The 20,323-nt window shown below is 39.6% G+C and overlaps 1 protein-coding gene across 1 annotated transcript in view; it reads left to right on the top strand.

Annotated features, from left to right (window-relative positions):
• secisbp2l (SECIS binding protein 2-like) overlaps positions 1-13,976 on the top strand; it is a 79,025-nt gene extending 65,049 nt beyond the window's left edge. Inside the window, 5 exon segments of the mRNA XM_039770349.1 lie at positions 3,516-3,736; positions 5,437-5,591; positions 7,001-7,117; positions 7,119-7,221; positions 9,534-13,976. Coding sequence (XP_039626283.1) covers positions 3,516-3,736; positions 5,437-5,591; positions 7,001-7,117; positions 7,119-7,221; positions 9,534-10,135 — 1,198 coding nt within the window. The 3' untranslated portion in view covers positions 10,136-13,976.
• Positions 13,977-20,323: the final 6,347 nt, after the last annotated feature.

Genomic DNA, 20,323 nt, shown 5'->3' with positions numbered 1-20,323 from the left:
GCTGTAAAGATGACAGGTTTCATTCATCGATTCGCTTCTTACTGCATCAATAAACAGCTCGCCTTCTTTATCTGAGACCTGACACACTGCATGCACGGGTTTTTTACACTGTCTTCCTTTAGCGGACATTGACTTTTTCCACCGTGTGCTTTGTTTCCACAGTAGCTGCATTTATGAATATGCTTATCAGACGCTTCATATTTTTGCTGCCTTTTCAATTGTGTAATTCGGTTTTGTTCAGCCTTTGGAACTGTTGCTTTTATCTGTGCACTCGTCAGTTCACGGGAGCCACTCGGTGTACTTGCATCGAAGGTTCCCAGCTGTGCTGGTGCCATCTCGTGCTATGTCCATAGCTTTATTTAATGTTACCTTAGTCCTGGCACTTAACTTTCTCTCGCAGTTTCGCTGAGTTTGTGTCAAACACCACCCTGACCATCTCATCTTCCTCTCCATAAGCACAGTCCTTCACCCGTGAATATTTACCCGTGGCAGTTTGTTATTGGATTGCCGCTGACGGACGGCCTTATATGGGCAGGCACTAAATTACAAACGCCAGCGGCAGCCTGTCTATGAACTTAATTTAAAGTGTAGGTTTACATCGTGCTTTGTTTCAAGTAGCAGAACTCATGAATATGGTTGTATATGTCACTCGCTTGCTTCTTATTGTTTCGCTGCCTTCTCAATTATATAATGCATGTTTTCTTGAGCGCTTTTTTGAGGTCTTCCTGGTTTTCTATGTACTGCGTGATTACGTGGAAGGCGTGATGATGTCACACAAACTCCCCCACGGCGTTGAAGCTCATCTCCATTACAGTAAATGGAGAAAACTGCTTCCAGTTATGACCATTACGCGTAGAATTTCGATATAAAACCTGCCCAACTTTTGTAAGGAAGCTGTAAGGAATGAACCTGCCAAATTTCAGCCTTCCACCCACACGGAAGTTGGAGAATTAGTGATGAGTCAGTGAGTCAGTGAGTGAGTGAGGGCTTTGCCTTTTATTAGTATATATATATATATATATATATATATATATATATATATATATATATATATATATATATATATATATATATATATATACACACAACATACACACATACAGTACATACAGGCTCGTGGGCTTTGATTGCCAACTCCCCAGCCTGCGCTATGCGCCAGCCACTTTGTGTCTCTGCCGCTTGCGTATGTGGATGATTTCACTTTCTCCAAACAACAAATCTTTTATTTCTCGCGGATATGCCTCTTCATTGGGAAGAAACACTGCTTTTCCCAGATGGCAACATGAATTAGATGATTTACAAGTTTTCAACTTAAAGTTTAAATCTGAACAATATATTTGATCTCTTTTCGCTGTTCCGTTATTTCACCGAGTAATAATTTCTGTTTGTTTGCGCTTAATGCAATCTTTGTCTTTTTTTAAATTTTTTTAATTTTTATTTATTTTTTTTTTTGAGACTTTTAAATTTTAGTACATTCATTATCTCTAGCCTGCTCTGCATGTGTATCACACCAATGTTTTTGAATTCTTTACGACATTCTACTTTGTCATCTACTCTTTGTCTTCTATTTCTAGCCCTGGGTGTTATTAAATCTCTTGGCACAAAGTCTCGTCTCATGGGACATGAAAGTATCTCTCTGAAAAAGTCATGTCTTGTCCCAGAATTTTTTTTTATTTTACATGGGCATTGTGTCTAATGCCTTCATCCTACTTAGCAACAATGGCTGAAACAGAGACAAAGGCGGGTGGTGCTACCAGCACTGGTTTAATGCCCAAAAAAAAGTACACTGTTACATGCAAATTTTGCAAGAGAAGTAGAAACGAAGACCAGCAACACATCAAAATTATTCATTTATTTGAAAATAAAGTACTTTAAGAAGTATGAGGAATTTACTAAACTTGGCAAGGCCTCTGCTCAAAACACAATAAAGCACAGTGCTGCTAAACAAACCGCACTGACTGCAATGTTCTCCCGTTACACACCGTATGAAAAGACAAACCCCAAGTGTAAGGAAATTAAAGCTGCTGTAACATACCATATTGCAAAAGACATGGTTCCTATTGCTACTGTAGAAACATGGATTTCAGAAACTACTGAGAACCCTATATGATGAGGTGAAGGAGGAAATTTTGAATCTGCTTCAAAACGTAAGCCACTTTTCCACCACAGCTGATCTGTGGACTAGTCTTACTATGCAGTCATACATGAGCCTAACAGTTCATTTTCTTGAGAACAGTGAGATGAAGAGCGTCTCTGTCTTCAAACAACTTATGTGCCAAATGCCCATACTGCTCAGGGAGGCGGTTAAAGTGCGAAAATTAGACGTTGCACAATAAGTTTGCAAGACCACAAAAAACACTGCTAATGTGATTAAAGCCATTGGTTTGAACAAATTGAAGGAACTACAGTGCTTTGATCAAACTGCACTCAGTAAGGGTTTTGTGTGTGTGCATGTGAAGTCGCTTGAATGCTTGTTCTTGCCATGGTTTATTTGTTTACTAATCACGACTTGAAAATGTTTCAATATGCTCTTTTTCATGTTTTTTTTTTTTTTTTAAGTCATTTGGTAACTGATGTTGTTTGCTATTTGAAATAAAAAATAATAAATTCTCACTTAGAGGATCTGTTCAAAACCTTTTTAAAATATGGCAAGATCTACTTACTCAAATCTTAGAATAAGTATTTATATCAGGGAAGAAGACATTCTCCTTTCTTTGTTGTTTTCATAGATTTGCTCATGTTGTTGGCTCTCCTCTCTTTCTCTTGGGCAGGGCTTGAATTCTGGTTTAAGTTTGACTTGATTGTATGGAATGTTGTTTTCTGATAAAATCAGTACAATAAAAAATGTTTCAAAATATTTTAATATGCTTTTTTTATTTTTGTTATGGCAAATGTACTTAAGTAGTTAATGCACCTACACTAAATACAGTCAAAAAATTGGCTTTCTTGCGTTAATGTTTATATGCGTCTCTTGCAATAATGTGTGTATTTTGTTTATGCCTGTGCTGTTATAAAGTAAATCATATAATCATATATATATATATATATATGAACAATATAACTGTGTGACTTTTTGAGTAGAACAGGATTGGAAAAAATATTGTTGCGTATCGTATATCAACATGTTGTCCAAAAATATTGTGATTTGAATTTTGAGCTGTACCACCCAGCCCTAATTCACACCAGCCCATGTGAAAACCATAAGTAGACCAGCATACACTGTGTCATCCCCAGCTGACATAAATATTTAATATTATGTGCATCACAAACAAAGTGCATATAGTGGATTCATCATATTATAATTTGTATTCTTATTTTAGTAGGATCTTAAACTGCACTGCCCCGTCATGCAGGATTACAGGTGATTTCCTCGGTGCTTGCTTTCTAAGCACAAATATTTTAGTAGAAATGTTTTTATCAAAAGCTTTTCTCTTTTATAAAATATACTGATATTACACAGTTCATAAAGAAAACTGCAAGACTGGATTAATCTACTTTTTGCTATTTTAAATTAGGTACTGTAATCAAGTTCTGAGCAAAGAGATTGATGAGAGTGTGACTGTGCTTCTGCAAGAGCTTGTACGTTTCCAAGAACGTGTCTACCAGAAAGATCCTGTAAAAGCAAAAGCCAAAAGGAGGCTTGTAATGGGACTGCGAGAAGTGACCAAACACATGAAGCTACATAAGATTAAGTGTGTTATCATTTCACCAAACTGTGAAAAAATACAGTCAAAAGGTAAGTAAAGCCCAAATGCTTACTTCATAAACCGATGGCCATCTTGATAGAATCCATGGTGAGATGGAAATGAAGCACAAAGTTGCTGCTGTTTCTGGTGTTGGGATTTTGTTTATTAGTTTTTTGTGATTGGTTTAAACTTTTTTGGTGCATGGAAAAGCGGGGAATGAAGATTAAGCTGACAGTAATGTATCTAAATATAATAATACTATGACAGCATATAAAGAAGACATCTGATTTACACATAAAAAATGATATATAGTCTCGTCTCTCAGACTTCAAACAGCATTCCTAACTGTACAGTATGGTGGTGGTCAACGTACTTCATATAGAAAAACCTGCATTTGTTTGGCCTGTGCGAAACAGGTAATTCAGTGGGATTATTTATAAAAAAAAAAAAAAGTATTCATTTTTTTTAGTGACATACATGTAGGCTTTTGTTTCCATATTAATAATAATAAAATGATGACGGTTAAATTCAGGTTTGGCCTTTTAAGTTTTGTTTTTCTCACCCAAGTAGTCAGGTGAAATTAATGTGAAGGGTCTGTGCTTAGATGTTGCTGGTCCTTGTTGCTTTGGTATTTTTCTTTCTGGGGTGTTGTTTTAGTTCTTCCTCTGACTTTAAGCCATATTTCCTTTATAATAAAAACACCAATGTCTGAAATTTGGCAGAAAAATAAGCTTGATGAGGCTTTGTATGAACCATTTTTTCCTTCACTGCTTGTTTTCTTTTCCTCTCCCTGGAGGTATAATGTAATTCCTCCAAAACCGCTTTGCAGTTCCACTCCAAGTTTGCAGCTGCTGCAGTATTTATGTCAGAAACTTTAAGAAGAAGTGACATGTTTCTTTTTTGTGTTGCTAATGCCTTGGTAACTAAAGAGGTGCTATGAAATGTTACTTAAACACTTCAGAATATTTTTAGCTTTACGCACACCACCTTGAAAGTTCAGATGCCTCTGTCCCGTTTCTGGGTTAGGTTTCTCTGCCCAGTGAGAGATAAAAGACACAAGACTGTTAGTAAAACTGCCCCCTTTCATTCTAGAGTACTACCACAAACCTTAGATGAGCCTGGAAGGCAACCCTCTCGTGCGCCTGTATGATTATAGAGATACACATATACAGTCCCCTGCACTATTATTGGCACCCCTTGTAAAAATTAGTAAGAAGAAAAAAATCGCTGTTTGCTGAAGAACCGTCATCTTGCGCTGAAAAAATGAAATTAAAACGTCTTGAGTTTTAATTTAAACAAGTGCATCCAAAGAAAAACAAAGCCTTAATCAAGAAATAAATATTTTTTAACAAAAACACATCTACCACAATTACAAAAGTACAACTGTAGCAGAAAGCATATAATTATATTTTTAATTTATTAATTTATTTTATTGCCACAACCAGGCACAGACAAATGTCAAATGACAAACGTAGGGTGTCATAAAACAGAATCTCTTGTTTTCAATTTTCAGGTTTTTTAAAGTGCTACTTCTGTGTATGGTGGTGTTGCATTAACACAATATTGTATTTAAATGTATTTGTTTTAGACACACCCAATTATTTGGTATTGTGTGTTTTGGTATTTGGTAATTCTTCAGATTGTTATAGAGCATGACAATTAGACTTCCTTGCTTAAAAGTTTCTAGTTCCTTGTATTAGGTTGCCATTTTGCCAAAGGTTTTTTTTTTCTTCTTGTTTGTTTCTCTAAGGTGGATTGGATGAAGCTTTGTACAACGTAATAGCAATGGCCAGAGAACAAGAGATCCCATTTGTCTTCGCTCTGGGTCGAAAAGCCTTAGGACGCTGTGTTAACAAATTAGTCCCTGTTAGTGTGGTTGGAATCTTCAACTTCTCTGGTGCTGAGGTAGGCCTTTGAGGAATGGCAAGCCATCTGCAGGAGCTGTGGTTCAATTGGGTTTTTCAACATGTATTTTATGTTCTATTTGTGCATCTTTTATATGTTTTGTCTCTCCAAATCATAAAAATACTAATTATCAAAGCACAATAAGCTAGTACTGAGTTGGTCACTATAAGGTTTAAATTCCATTGTGTCTTAATTAAGTTTTGTGGCGTGTGACGCCTGGGTTACCCACAGCTGACATCACCTCCTTGAACCCGGACATTGATAGTCATGATTGGGATGGCAAGGACAATGAGGATTTAAGCAAGCAAGTCTGGTGCATCAAAAGTGTTTTGTGTGTATCTTCAAGCAGCGTCCAACAAAATAAAGTGCTGTGCAGTTCTCTTCTTTAAGTAAACACTCCAGTAAAGTTCAGTGCTTTGGGAGGAAGTTGAGATAATCCAATAAATAATTTAATAATCTGATGAAATCAGTTAGGATCAGCCACTATCTCCTTAGCAGTGCTGCTCACTTTCTCTCTCTGCCTTGTCTTGCCCCACTTACTCATCGCCAGGTATACTCAATGGGGCGAAGATGCCGGCGAATGCAGTCCCTCAACTGCTTCCTGTTCTGACCACCTTCCGCTGACACCCACCAAGCCCAACTTCCTGCCACCTCTGTCACATTCTGCAGGATCCCTAGGAGCATTCAGTTGCTCCTCCTCTCACCTATTCAAGCAGGAGCAATAATGTGTACCCCTCGAGAGTGCCTCTCACTCCAGTCCATTGCAGGATTTCCCCAACTGCTTCGCCACCTTCCTTCTGCACTGCTTCTGATTTGATCTTCTCCCTCTGCCAATCTGAGTTCCTTTGGTTTTCCTTCTCACCCTCTGGGTGCAGGTGTTCTGTCTAACCTCTCACAAAGTGACAGTAGGGAACAACTGAGCTGATCACACCTGCACAATAACAAGCAATCAGCTCACCTCCCTGTTGGTCATCCCATGGCCACCTAGCTTCACACTTGCAATCACTTGCCCAAGTCGCACTGATTTTATTTTAAAAACTCTGCACAACCATGGACTACTTGTTTTACCACTTGGTGTTGGATGTTAACTCTAAAATCATTTCTAAGTAGTCTGCCTTTGTAATCGACACAATAAACTTAACATACCTGTTTATTGCCGTGCTCATTTTTGCTCTTGTCAATCTGCACCCACCCAAGTCAGTCTTGTGTTCTCTACAGGCAGCACAACAAGCCCACTAATAACATACCACTAAATTGAAAGCCTTGTGCCTGGAAACTATTTCTGCTTTGAAATGACTTCTTCATAGAGCACTACATGTGTTTTTATTAGTAAAGTATCTTGTTTTTGTAGTATAAGCATGTTTGAAGAAATGTAAGTTTCATTCATTTTTTTTCCTTTTTTATTAAAGACCTTGTTTAATAAGCTGGTTTCGCTAACTGAAGAGGCTAGAAAAGCCTATAAGGACATGGTGTCAGCTTTGGAGCAGGAACAAGCAGAAGAAGCCTTGAAAAACATCAAGAAGGTTCCCTCACCACATGGGCCATTCTCGAAACCCTTCAGCAGCCAGTGCCATCTCATTCTGCAGTGTCATTTCAGAGCCTATCTCGGAGGTTAACGAGAAGGAATACGGTGAGTTTTCTGCATTGTGCTCCTTGTATTGCTTCACTCCACACACAATTATTTGTCTAACCTTGCCATTGCTCCAGTGTACCAGAGGCTGACTTGGGCTAATCTGTTTGTGTTATTTATAAAAAATGGTTAAGAACAGAGTTCACGTGTGCATTCCTGCACTTCCAGTCCATCTAGGTGAGCTCTGTCTTTTTATATAATAAAAAAACAAAAGGTTCTTTACAAAGCATTCAAGAATAGAGTCCGTGGAAGAAATCGGGCAAATTGCAACTAGATTACGTACAGACATGTAAATCCTGATTTTTAGAATTGTGCTGACATCAGTAAATACAGCATAGCCATTGAATTCCTGCTGTGATGTTTACTCAGTGTTATACGGGTTGTTACCGATCACATCTCTGGTTCAGATGATGTGAGTTTCAGACTGGACTCTTGACCAATAAATCGGAGGGAGAGGCAGGTCTTCAATTTTATAGCACGGTCTCATGTTACAAAACTTTTGTGGACTACTTCAATTTCCTGGATTTATTTGAAAATAATCAAATGTATTTTGCATGTTTTGAGTATACAACCGAATAATGTGCGTTTTTTAAATTAACATATTTGATATAGTTTGGTGTTGGTTACCATTCGATGTTGTTCTGTCAGTAACTTTCTGTGTTTTCAACAAAAACATGAGATTAAAATTGTTTCTTGGTCATCACTACAAACTATTTGGGGTAAAACATAAAATACATTGGGGTAGTATTCCCTTAAGGAATTTGCTTCTCTACCATTTGTCCATTTTGATAGCAGCAGTTTGTAGAACATTAATGTACTACACATATGCTGAACTTCACTATTACTAGGTTGAAAGTGAAAATTATTAACTTATAATTCTGTAAAGGCTTTTAGTGATTATCCCCTTACTTAGTCTAAATTTGTGTAGGACTTTTTTTAATTTTTAAAATGATGAAGGGAATTAATTCAGTGGATTGAGACGGTGACTTTAAAATGAGTTCATCAAGAACACGGGGACACAGCTGGAAACTTGTGAAGGGTATATTTCACATAAAACAGGACGTTTTTTCTTCACACAGAGAACCACAGACACTTGGAGTAAATGACCAAGTAGTGTGTTAGACAGTAGGACTTTTAGGAACCTTCAAAACTTGACGTGATTTAATTTTGGAAGAATTAAGAGGACAGGACTGGTGGGCTTTGTTGGGCTGAATGGCCTGTTCTCGTCCGGATTGTTCTAGTGTTCTGTGCCTTATACTTGGTGAGTGTGCAACCATCTTCACATAATTCACTTTGGCTCCTCAATGCAAATCAGATGGACCCCTATGCATTGGTACTTTTATGCTGGCCTTGGACACCCTTCAACCAATTCTGCACTGGGTTTGGAAATTGCAGTCGGCTTATGCCAGTGGTATCTCAGTAGTGACCTTGCAGAGGAGGTGTTGTCATTGGCCAGCCCGTCGCTTTAGTATGGGTTATGCAAAGTGTATATATAAATTATTCAGACAGGTGACTGCCTAAATTATTTATAAATAGAAGCAGAAGTTTTATGTATAAAATGCTAATGTATGTCCATGTGTGTATTTATAAAAAATCCATAAGGCGCTTTTGTTGCCTGATTTGGGAATACTTATTTTGTGTTTTTCTTTGGAATTATTGGTGGAATAGAAGGGGCTGGGAAATCCTGTATGAGCTAAGCTTAGCTTTGTAGAGGCTGCCGTCTGAGCGCCAAGTGATCAGTTTATTTAACTGTACGCTTAACTGAGTAGTATCAGTCAGCTCCACTGAGCCACCACAATACAACATTTACAGTTTTAGGTTTGCAAGCATTTTCTAATAATACGGACAAGCTTTTTTTTTCTGTAAACCTTACACTTTCATAAATCAAAACACTGCATTCATTTCACGTTTTTGTAAGCTTTTTATTTTTTATTAAAATAAAGTCCTCTTAAATAGTAATGTAAAATGTTTGCACTGCAGTAACCGCTTGTGTTGCTATGTTACTTACCACATGCAAGTAATAATTTCACTGTACTATGTTAACTTGACAGTAATGACCCTAAAAACCTGTAATATAAAGTTAATGCCGTATAAAACCATATAAATATAAATAGTTTTTGTTCTCTGAGTTAACATCAAGCTTTGTTCCAACCATAGCTGTCCTCCGTTATCTCAGTTATGAGGTAATGTCATACAATACAAGGCCTCATTTCATATTGGCAGTTTTTTTGTATTGTGAAATTGCGATAATATGAAATTTGGTCTCGTGCCTACCTGTAATATTTTTTTAAACATTTTTTTTGCATCACCAGAAACCAACTGGAGAAACATGGTTGAAACATCTGACGGACTGGAAACATCAGAGATTAAAGATCCATCCATTCGGACTGCTGTTCCTGACAAGCCAAGTGTCACGGCACCTGATAAAAATAACGAGACATGTGCAGCTCTGCCAAGTTCCGCATCCAACTCCGCCAGTCTCCAGCCCACCAAAGCCATGAATTCAGGATCAGAGAAGGATGACGGAAAACCAGACGACATCTTAGAATGGGCTTCCCTGCCAAGCACCGAGACCGGCTCGCTTGATGGCAGCTGTAGGGATTTGCTAAATTCATCAATAACCAGTACAACCAGTACTCTCGTCCCAGGTATGCTAGAAGAGGGAGAGGACGAGGATGATGAAGAGGAGGATGACTATGCTCATGAACCTATTTCTGTGGAGGTACCCCTTTCAAGTAGAATTGAATCATGGGTAACCGAAGCACAAAAAACATTGGAGAACCTTCAATTGGGCAAAAATGAAGACAGTACAGAGGAAGACGATGGAGGCCACAGCGAAGAGGAGGAACTTGAATTGCCCGAACAAACGGACACCATTGATCATAAAGATTTGCTGCTGGAAACGAAAAGCTAGAAGAAACAAATGAATTGCCTTTTGGCAAACCTCACAACCATAATCTCAGGAAAATTAGAATTAGGAAAGCTCGATGATTCTCCAGATTTTTCCATCGCCAGAGTTTTGGAAAGTCGTTCATCAATGAGTTGAACAAAACATATTCCGCTTCCAGTTTTTGTTTGTTGGCATTTGAAAATGAAACAAGCTACTAATTGTAAATAATAATTATCACCAGATTATTGTATTTATGTCTTGTCGGTTATTATTTAAAATGATTAACATGCATTGCATTTTGTTCTATTTAGCTTCAGTTTCCTCTTCTAAGGACTTTGTTGTTCATGGTGTGTTTGAGCAGCCGGCCTCATGTCTTATTTATGACCTCTTTTGTTTTGAGAGCATAGCAGCTCAACGTTTGGGGGAAGAAATGGAAGATTATGCACTTTATGTGGCAATGGCATTGTGCGCGTGTGTGTGTGTGTGTGCGCGCGTGTGTGTCAGTTGACTGTTTTCTCATGTTAATTAACACGTTATAAATTGAACTGTTCTGTTTATATGTAATATTATATTTTGATCTGGTAATTGTTCTATTAACATATAGTGTGTTAATCGTTTATAATCTTTCATGTAAAAAAAAAAAATATATATATATATAAAGTTTACCTCAGATTTGTGCTTGCAGACCTGCTAGGAAAACATAGAAAAACTGTTTTTATAGAAATTTTTAAATATTTTGTCTTGTTAGTGGATTACTAAACTTTAAAACTAAGCTGTTTATGGAAACTGTTAATAGAAAAAAAATACTGAGTGATGACATTTCTATAGTTTGAGCTATGATCAAATTTGTAGACCAATGGGATTGTATAGTCCTGTGGTGAATATTATTAATAATTGTCTTTTTACATTATGACAGACCAACAAAAACGTGTTCACTTAGGTAGATTTTATGTTTATATATAAAAAAAAAAAAATTATGTTGTATTCTTCAGATCTTCTAAATGTATTTATTTGTAAGGAATTCTTGCATCACTCCAGTTTGCTAATGCTGTTGCTTTGATAACTAAGACATAAGCAATGTATTATTATTTTTTTTCCCAAAAAAAAAAAACCTGCTAAAAACCGTGTGTGTCCATCCATATTACTAAGAGGATAGTGTAGAGAAATGTAATATTTTTGTTTATCCATTTATTCATCACACTTATTAAAGCAGTGGTGTGCTATTATGCCTAAAACAAATCTGTGCCCCCGACCCTTAATGTTAAATAATGTCATCATTAAAGATCCGACTCATTTCTGTGGCTTTTTAATATGTTCATTGAATTGAAATCTGATTATACTGATTGATCTCTTTCCACTGTTAGTTTTATTTGCTCTAATGTGATGCTCTCCCGGCCTGTAAATCTCTTTTAGGATGCCCGTTCTGCTCTTATTTCATGTGCTGTAGGTTGACGTCACTTGGACAGAACTGGAAGTCCATTTGGTAGGGCTTTTTGCTTTTCCATTATATTTTTAACCCCACTAGCATTTTATGATAGTTGAGTTTCATTTTCAATGCAGGGTTAACGTTTTCAATTTTGTTTTTGGTACTCAAACGCCATTTGGGATAAAAAAAAAAAAAAATTAAAAAATCTCTCTGTTTAAAAAAAAAAATACTCCTTAAAATGACTTAGATATATAAATTGTAAAAAGGTAGAGTCCTTATATATAATATCATATTCTAAGTCTCTCATCAGTGAGTCTTTTGATAAGGTCAGAAGGCAGATGGAGGACAGGAAAAAACAATTGGTCACCATTGGCTCCCATTCTGTCAGAAACGTTTTTCCTTTTTTTTTCCCCCCACTAATGCAATCTACGTTGTGTAACGTATTAAAAAAAAAAGGTCACTTTTAGGTGGAGTATTCCTTTATTAAATATACATATCTGACAGTTTCTAATTTTGCAAGACATGTATTGACTGTAGTTACATTTATTAGAAACAGTCTTCCCAATATTTTCTTTGTTTTGATACTACAGGTCAAATTGTGTTAGAACAAACTGCTTGGCACTGAAAAAAATTTGTTATAATAAAGACTTCGTTATTGTAGAATTGGAACATAACGTGGTCTTTAGGTGCATACAGTTGGCAAAGCTGACTGCAGAATGCCGAACTTAAAGGCATTGTCTGCTTTTTTCTTGCTAGCATCTATTGCAGTCAGAAGTTCCAGCTTTTTCTGTAAAAGAAATTGCTTTACTTACATAAATGATACCCCTTGGTGTCCATAGTTAGCATTTAGTAGTATTACAATTTGAGGTCCAGGCGGAGGATGAGGTTCTATGGGGTATCCCCCTCTGTGTTCGGAGCACACACACACACGCACAGCTGGACTGACTGGCACACTGTGGCTGCTGTATGTCCTTTTGTGAGTCACCCCCTTTTTTTTTTTTTAACTTGGGAAGATTTTACATAAAAAGTTTGAGGAAATGAAGATCACATTTGAGAATAAGAATCGTTGGATACATAAATTTGTTAGCACAACACTCAACAATGCATTTAAATGCAACAGAATTTTCTTTTTAAAAAGATTATGGTGTGCCGATGTTTGCAGGGTAAAATCTCAGTGAATTTATGAGACGCGTTGAAAACTGGTTGAGTAGCATAAACACGAGAGAAGCTGAGCAGTCAGCCGAATTCTCAGTCTGATCCAATGTGCTCAAAGTCAGTCCGCCATACCTTAAGTAACCTGGAAATCAATGACAAAGTTGAGCTGCGGTAAACCTCCAGAGCTCCACAGGTTCAGCAGATTCGATTGGCAGTTGTCTCGCCCCCTAGATACGACCACAACAGCTCAGAGTGTGATGATTATCGAGTAATCCAAGTGTCATAAATGAGCAGTGTGAATTGTCAGAAGAAATGTGCATGTTTTGCTCACTCTTTTACGTAAAATGACTTTGTCATTATGAATTTTGTAGATAAATAGGACTTTGCTGTAATTAGTTTTTTTTTTTTTTAACATTAGTTCTATAGGAAATTGGCCAGGACCAAAAAAAACAACAAAAATGATTTTGTTAAAATGGCGTATGTTCTAACAGAATTTGACCTTTATTGGTTAAAACAGACATTGTTTGACAAATGATTCTCAAAATAACAGGTAGAACCACACCAGTGGCTCCAGCCCCACCCCAGTCTAATATAAATTGAGGGGAGCCCAGCGGTGTAGCGGTTAGCACTGACCTGGATCTTATTGCCTGGACGTTGCCCCCCCCGTGCATTGCACACTTACACATTTTCTCATTGTTTGCTCGGGTTTTCCTGCCACTTTCCAGAGATATATGTGTTGGTTTCATTGCTGATTCCTCATCGGCCCACCATGTGAGTGGGCTTTGCGATGGAGTGGTGCCCTACAGCCGATTCTTGTCATCGCTACCCTCAGTTGTTAAAGAAGTTGTATAGTTTTATACATAATTTACGGCATTTTTATTTGTATTTTTTATTGGCGTCCATAATCATAGTTATCACTTAATTTGCATTGTTTATGGATATTGAATTTGTATTTTAATATTTAATGTTATAGTATGAAGTACAAACTTGTATTCACTGCACTTGTAAGATTTTGAATTGAAGGTTGCTTATTTTGTGTGCTTTTCTTTTCCTTACACAGTCGGCTGAACAAGTGTCTGTTGCACAATGTAAATAAGAAACTCTGTTAACTAATTTAATGTGAAATCTGCTATATGAAGTACTTTTCCAGCCTAACCCACCTTTCTTTTCTATCTCTCTGACTATGCCCCCTACCAATCTGTAATACAATGCCCGTGCATCCTAGATTAGCTGTATTCATCTTTATCCTGATTTATCTCATTAAAAAGATATTGCTCGGATGTACGTGTGAGTTTGACTCTGCTTTGTTACAGAGTGTCCATTGCATGTTTTCGTCAGTGGTGCCAGTGACCACAATGCCAGCCCCAAGAGTACCATCCATTTATTAGCCAACGTCTTCCACGCTGTGGTCACAAAAGGGCAGAATGGATCGGCCTCGTAAATAAAGGACTTCAAGCGCGGAGTGCCACAAAGAAACAGACTACACACAGACATTGGAGGCCAGGTACTGACATTTTGTTTCCTATCTGAATGTCCGCCTGTAAACCCTGTGTACTTTAGAAATGGCTCCAAACAAACAGCTGAATGTTGGTTTAAGGTGCCTTCCCTCTGCAGGAATCTGGGGCTTCTTAGAAACTCTGGGACTTTTGTAGCAATCCAACCAGCAACCCGGGGCATTTGTAATTCCTTGCACTTAGTTTAGCTCCTACTCCAGGTTATGTGCTTTTAGTTCAGTTGCCCACCCAGCCCCTCTTACCTTCAGGGTAGTATGTGGGCTACCACAGTACAGTCTGCACCCATGAGCGCCTGTGTGTTGAGACGGAGATGTCGCTTGTGATTCACTTCACAGTATGTGTGCTCATCTACACTTGGGGACAGAGATCTCTGTGTGTCTGCTGATTTGCTGACGATGAGTGCTTTAACATCGCCTCACCTGGGGTGGATGTGCAAATGTGTAAATCTGCGTATCACCCCACATGTGAGGGCGCTCAAAGTTTGGTGTAAAATTCGAGAAATGCTTGGTTGTGACATAATCAAATCAATCAAGCTACATTTTACACATAATGTTACCATTGCTTCAGCGCATGGCTTCTTCATGTTGATGGATCCAATCATGTTACTATACAAAATATATTATGAATGTTATTGCATCTCTGTCAAATTGACATCTTTTTATGTGTTCATTGTTTTCCAGCATACCATAATAATTGTGCCTTTCACAGGATGTGCATGATGATCTCTTCTTGTGCGCCATCTCCTGGCAGTTCCTAGCGAGTTAGTTAATTAAGAAAACTGATAAAATGTGATTACTTGTACTCTTAAGAGTAGGACCACTCTTAAGATCTTGTGAGCCAATCAGGACCGTCTACATGCTCTGAAACAATGGATAAATCCAAACACGTATCTGTAATAAATTTTCCACACACCTCACTTTGCTCTCCAAACCACACACCCTGCATTCAGTGAGAGCTTGAGGTCTCTTTGCTGGTGTTGAATGGGTGGGTTTTACTTTTATTGACCACTAGATGTCACTGGAAACTTAACATTTGGAAACTTTCATCAAAACAGTTACCACTTCAGCAGTCACCTGGTTGATTTGTCAGAAGGCGTCGCACGTTTCGAACCTGAAGGCCTTGACTGCATTCAGATGAATGTTTTGTGCGTTTGAAGTTTGTCGTCTGATCTGTGCCCCCCTTTCAGCTTCACTAAGGCATCTGTAAAATACTCCTTCTTAACCAAATGGTGTGTGTGGATTTTGTGAACTTTCTGTGAACTGTCTGTCTATCTACAGTTGTAATTGAAAGTTTGTGAACCCTTTAGAATTTTCTATATTTCTGCATAAATATATACCTAAAACATCAGCAGATTTTCACTCAAGTCCTAAAAGCAGATAAAGAGAAACCAGTTAAACAAATGAGACAAAAATATTATACTTGGTCATTTATTTAATAAGGAAAATGATCAAATATTACATATTTGTGAGTGGCAACAGTATGTGCACCTTTGCTTTCAGTATCTGGTGTGACCCCCCATTAACTGCCACTAAACGTTTCCGGTATCTTCTGATCTTTCCTGCACACCAGCTTGGAGGAATTTGAGCCCATTCCTCCGTACAGAACAGCTTCAACTCTGGGATGTTGGTGGGTTTCCTCACATGAACTGCTCGCTTCAGGTCCTTGCACAACATTTCGATTGGATTAAGGTCAGGACTTTGACTTGGCCGTTCCAAAACATTCACATAGTAGCACTGCTATAGCAGAGTCCGTAAAGTGTTGGGGCTGAATGAGGTCACCGCGTCCCTGAACTCTGCACTGCCTTAAGTTGTCCAGTGAAATACAAGCATCTCGATAACCCGGACAGATGGCATCACTAAGACGTATGGAAGGGTAAAAATCCTCAAACATTAGAGAAGTAACTTGGCTAAGCTGTTGAAGGTTCCCTTGATGTCGCATCCACAAGCAGCCATCGAGGTCACCTGATGAACGTTCAAGTAAAAGCCACGTCACATTAGGTGACTTTTCTCTGTGATTTTCATTCGTAGCCCTCATTTATATAATCTTTGCGAGCTGGCGGCGGTTGGTGTGCTCCTGTGAAGGACGGTCATCTAATGTGACATACCCTGTGACTCACTCCAGCTAGGCCACGACTTGTCCCTCAGACAGGCATAATTTGACTTTAAGGCTGGGTAATACAGTAAAATCTTGTGTTTTGCAAGATGAGATAAAATTTTTAATAAACTTTAACTTGATCAACTTGCGAGGTCTTGCAATACGAGTAGTACGTATACGCTTTGTTTGCCGAGCATCATGTGATCGCAACTGATCTGATGGTGACTCTCTCTTGCTGCGGGATTGTGGGTAATCGTATCCCATTCTGGGTCTCAGTCGGCGTGTCTCACTCATATTATCAACACCCGTACGAGCGTATACTGCTTACTATAGCATGGTGGCCACGCGTGTGTGCTGTGACGTGCAAGTCTGTCTTGCACCCCAAAACACGATGCTGAGTCTCAGAACTTTAGCGACACCAGCTTTATTCAGCGTGAAACGGGAACAGCACGGTTATTTATTGTAGCGGGATCCACTGCTCTCCTATACACAAACACGGCAGTCAGGCAGGTTAGTGGCCAAGTAATCCTGTGCCCTGCGCATTTATAATGTTCCTTGTGTCACCCATCAATGGCAGGCGCTTATAGCATGTCTGCGATCAGCTCAGGTTCAGTTTTACGGTGAACCGCTACAGCACTGGGAACCTGCGGTTGCTTCGGGACGCTCTTCTGTGTGTCCTCCTGTTGGGTGGAATCCCAAAAGAGTTTAGAAACCTTACAGTGCGTGAAGCATTCGCCTGAAGAGTCACCATACTTGGACACAAAATAAAAAAATGCAACTGTCATTGGAGGGGTTTGTTGTTTAAAATCACAAAAAAAGAAAAAGATTCCAGTGAGCCAACAGACAGCAAGGATTCCGTTAGAGTGAAAGTCGCTCTACTCAATAACCCTAACCCTAACCCTAAGTCTCCTCTCTCTTGTCTCCCTCTCACCACCAGCCATGAATCTTTTCAAAGATAAAGTGCAGGTTAATTTGTTTGATGTATTTTTATTTTATATTTTGTATTAATCATTTTCATATGAATAGTTTTGGGTTGTGGAACGAATCATCTGAGTTTCCAGTATTTCTTATGGAGAAATTCACTTTGATATACGAGTGCTTTGGATTACAAGCACGTTTCCGGAACGAATTACGCTCGCAAACCGAGGCACCACTGTACTTGATGCTCAGAATGCATCATGGCGTCCCCAGCGCTCTTTTCACAAGCACATCATTAGAAATAAAGACGACGCGTGTGTGAGTTGCGGTACCAGCAAAAATTGGGGCGGGGGGCAGCCGGAGCAGCCTGTTCAACTTGCTGGGTGACGTCAGCATAGTGACGGGCATATCCCGTCAGAACAGCTGGCATCAAATCTCCAGCTCTTTGAAAGTGGCTATGGAAACATGCAAGACGAAATGGAAGGAAAGTCGAGACAGATACACCCGTGCACAGCGGAAAATGTCCAAGAAAACAAGTGGGGATTCGGCCTTTGCTAGATAACACAGTGTGACCTCCCCTCCTTTAGGATCAGTCTGCGTGCGTCGATGTTTGATGAATGGTCCGATGCGGTGAAGCAAATCATCAAACTTAGATGCTGACATGCGAAAGTATTTGTGATGCTTTTCTTCATCCATCTCTCACTTAAGTAATGCAAGCGTCACATATTCCCCATCGTGAAGATGCAGCACATTTGAAGGTCTCACGTCCCATCTTTTGTGTCATTTTTTGCAAAGAATGTCCTTCTTCCCTCAACTCGCAACACAGCAAAACTAGATTGCGTCTCACACTACCACCTGGTGGAATCCTCCAGATTTTCTAAAAGCCCACGTGCAGCAAGTACAGCCTGAGTAGCAGCAATGTCCGCCGGCGCATGCCTCGCATAGTGTTAAGTACTGTATATCCCCCCACACACGGCTTTAGTCGTGGCAGTGGGCTCTGTGTGCACAAGAGAGCTGACGACCAATGAATGCTCACCTGGAAGTACAGTCCATTAGAATGCAGTGATGAGGAGTAAGGACCTCACCAACAGAAGAGAAGCTCGTCTGTCTGATGTCTCGTGTTTTAGATACTGCGACAAGATGGCAAAAAAAAGAAAAAGATGAGATTACAGTTGAACTTTCCATCTCTGTTGAGTTGAACCTTCATACAGCACGGGTGCCATCATGGAGCACATTGTTGGCTGTCAGAAAAAGTGTTGCACTCAACTGGGCTGGAAAGGCCCAATACCATCCCTAAGGGTAGCAGCATCAAGATATGGAGGTGCAGAGCCAGCGAGACTAGTCAGAACGGAGGGAACGATGAACGCAGAAAATCCACAGCAGTCCTCGTAGAAAACCTGCCCCAGAGTCCACATGACCTCACACGGGGACAACAGGCTATTTTTCAGACAGCCAAGATATAACAATGGAGTGAGTGGTCCAGAATTAAACCCCACAGAGCATCTGTGAGGACAGCTGAAGATGGCAGTCCACAGACACTTCCCATCCCATCTAACAACAACAACATTTATTTCTATAGCACATTTTCATACAAACAGTAGCTCAAAGTGCTTTACATATTAAAGAATAGAAAAAATGAAAGACATAATTATAAAACAAAATAAATCAACATTAACATCGAATAAGAGTAAGGTTCAATGGCCAGGGGGGACAGAAAAAACAAAAAAACTCCAGACGGCTGGAGAAAAAATAAAATCTGTAGGGATTCCAGACCATGAGACCGCCTGACCAGTCCCCTCTGGGCAAAACACAGCTTGAGAGGATCTGCCAGGAGGAAGGGGATAAGCTGAGCCAGTCCAGGTGTGCCAAGCTTATAGAGATTCACCAAGAATGCTCAAAACTGGAATTGGTGCTGCAGGGGCTTCTACAAATTAAGGGTCTGAATACTTCTAAGAAGGAGAGATTCCACCTTTTGATTTTTAAAAAATTTGCAAACCTTTCTGGAAACCTGTTGTCATGTTTATTATTATTTATGTTTATTTGCTTAGCAGGCTCTTTACTTCAAAGCGACTTACAAAAGAGGTCAACTTAGTCGAGTGACATTAGGCCCGGGCCTGCCTGTTCAGCAAGTGTAGTAGGACGGGTAACAGAAGTTGATCGTCACAAGTGAAAAGACGTGATAACTAATAATTTACAATCATAAATGAACAATTGATAAAGATCACAGAGTACGTTTTTTTTTTCCCCCAACCAATCAGACAGACGGACAGACAGACATTCACAGAACAGCGTGGTCTTCAATCACTTCTTAAATACATCGAGGGAGTCGGCAGCTCAGATGGAGGTGGGCAGCTCGTTCCACCAACTCTGAACTACCCAGGAGAAGACTCTGGATTGAAACTTGATACCACGCAGAGGTGGCATCACCAGACGCTGCTGTTCCCTGGCAGACCTGAGTGGTTGAGGAGGAGCAGACCACCTCACCGGTGTCTCCATACACTCAGGTGCTGACCCACTGACTACTCTGTAGGCCAGCATCGGGGGATTTGAACTCAATGTGTGTTGCTGCAGGGGGCCAATGTGGTGCCCTGAAGAGAGGCAGGTGACAGGTGCCCACCTCAGCTGGTTAAATACAATACATTCTGGACCATCTGCAGTGGTTTGATAGCACATGAGGGTCCTCCTACCAGACGTGAGCTGCAGTTGTCCAGATGCGACAAGACCAAAGCCTGGACCAGATGTTGTGCTGCATACTCTTGTCAGATCAGGTCTGATCTTGTGGATGTTGTACAGCTTGAACCTGCATGACTGAGAAGAAGAAGAGAAATGTGGTCAGAAAAAGAGAGCTGCTCATCGATCAGCAGCTAACCTGCCGGGTGTTGGTGACGCTGAGCCAAGCTGTGCAGAGATGGGGAGTTGAGCAGAATGGCTGGCCGGGATCACTAGAAGCACAGTTATTGCCAGGTTGAGCTGCAGATGGTGGTCCTTCATCCAGGTTGAGATATCAGTAAGACATCAGAGACTCCAGCTGATACCGTGTTGTCCTCTAGAGATAATGACCGGTACAGCTGAGTGTTGTTGGCATAGTAACTGATGGTGGAGCCC

This window comes from Polypterus senegalus, chromosome 12 (genome assembly GCF_016835505.1).
Source record: "Polypterus senegalus isolate Bchr_013 chromosome 12, ASM1683550v1, whole genome shotgun sequence".
In the NCBI taxonomy this organism is placed as follows: domain Eukaryota; kingdom Metazoa; phylum Chordata; class Cladistia; order Polypteriformes; family Polypteridae; genus Polypterus; species Polypterus senegalus.
Note: the sequence above shows the minus strand (reverse complement) of the source record. Positions and strands in the feature narration are given on the sequence as shown.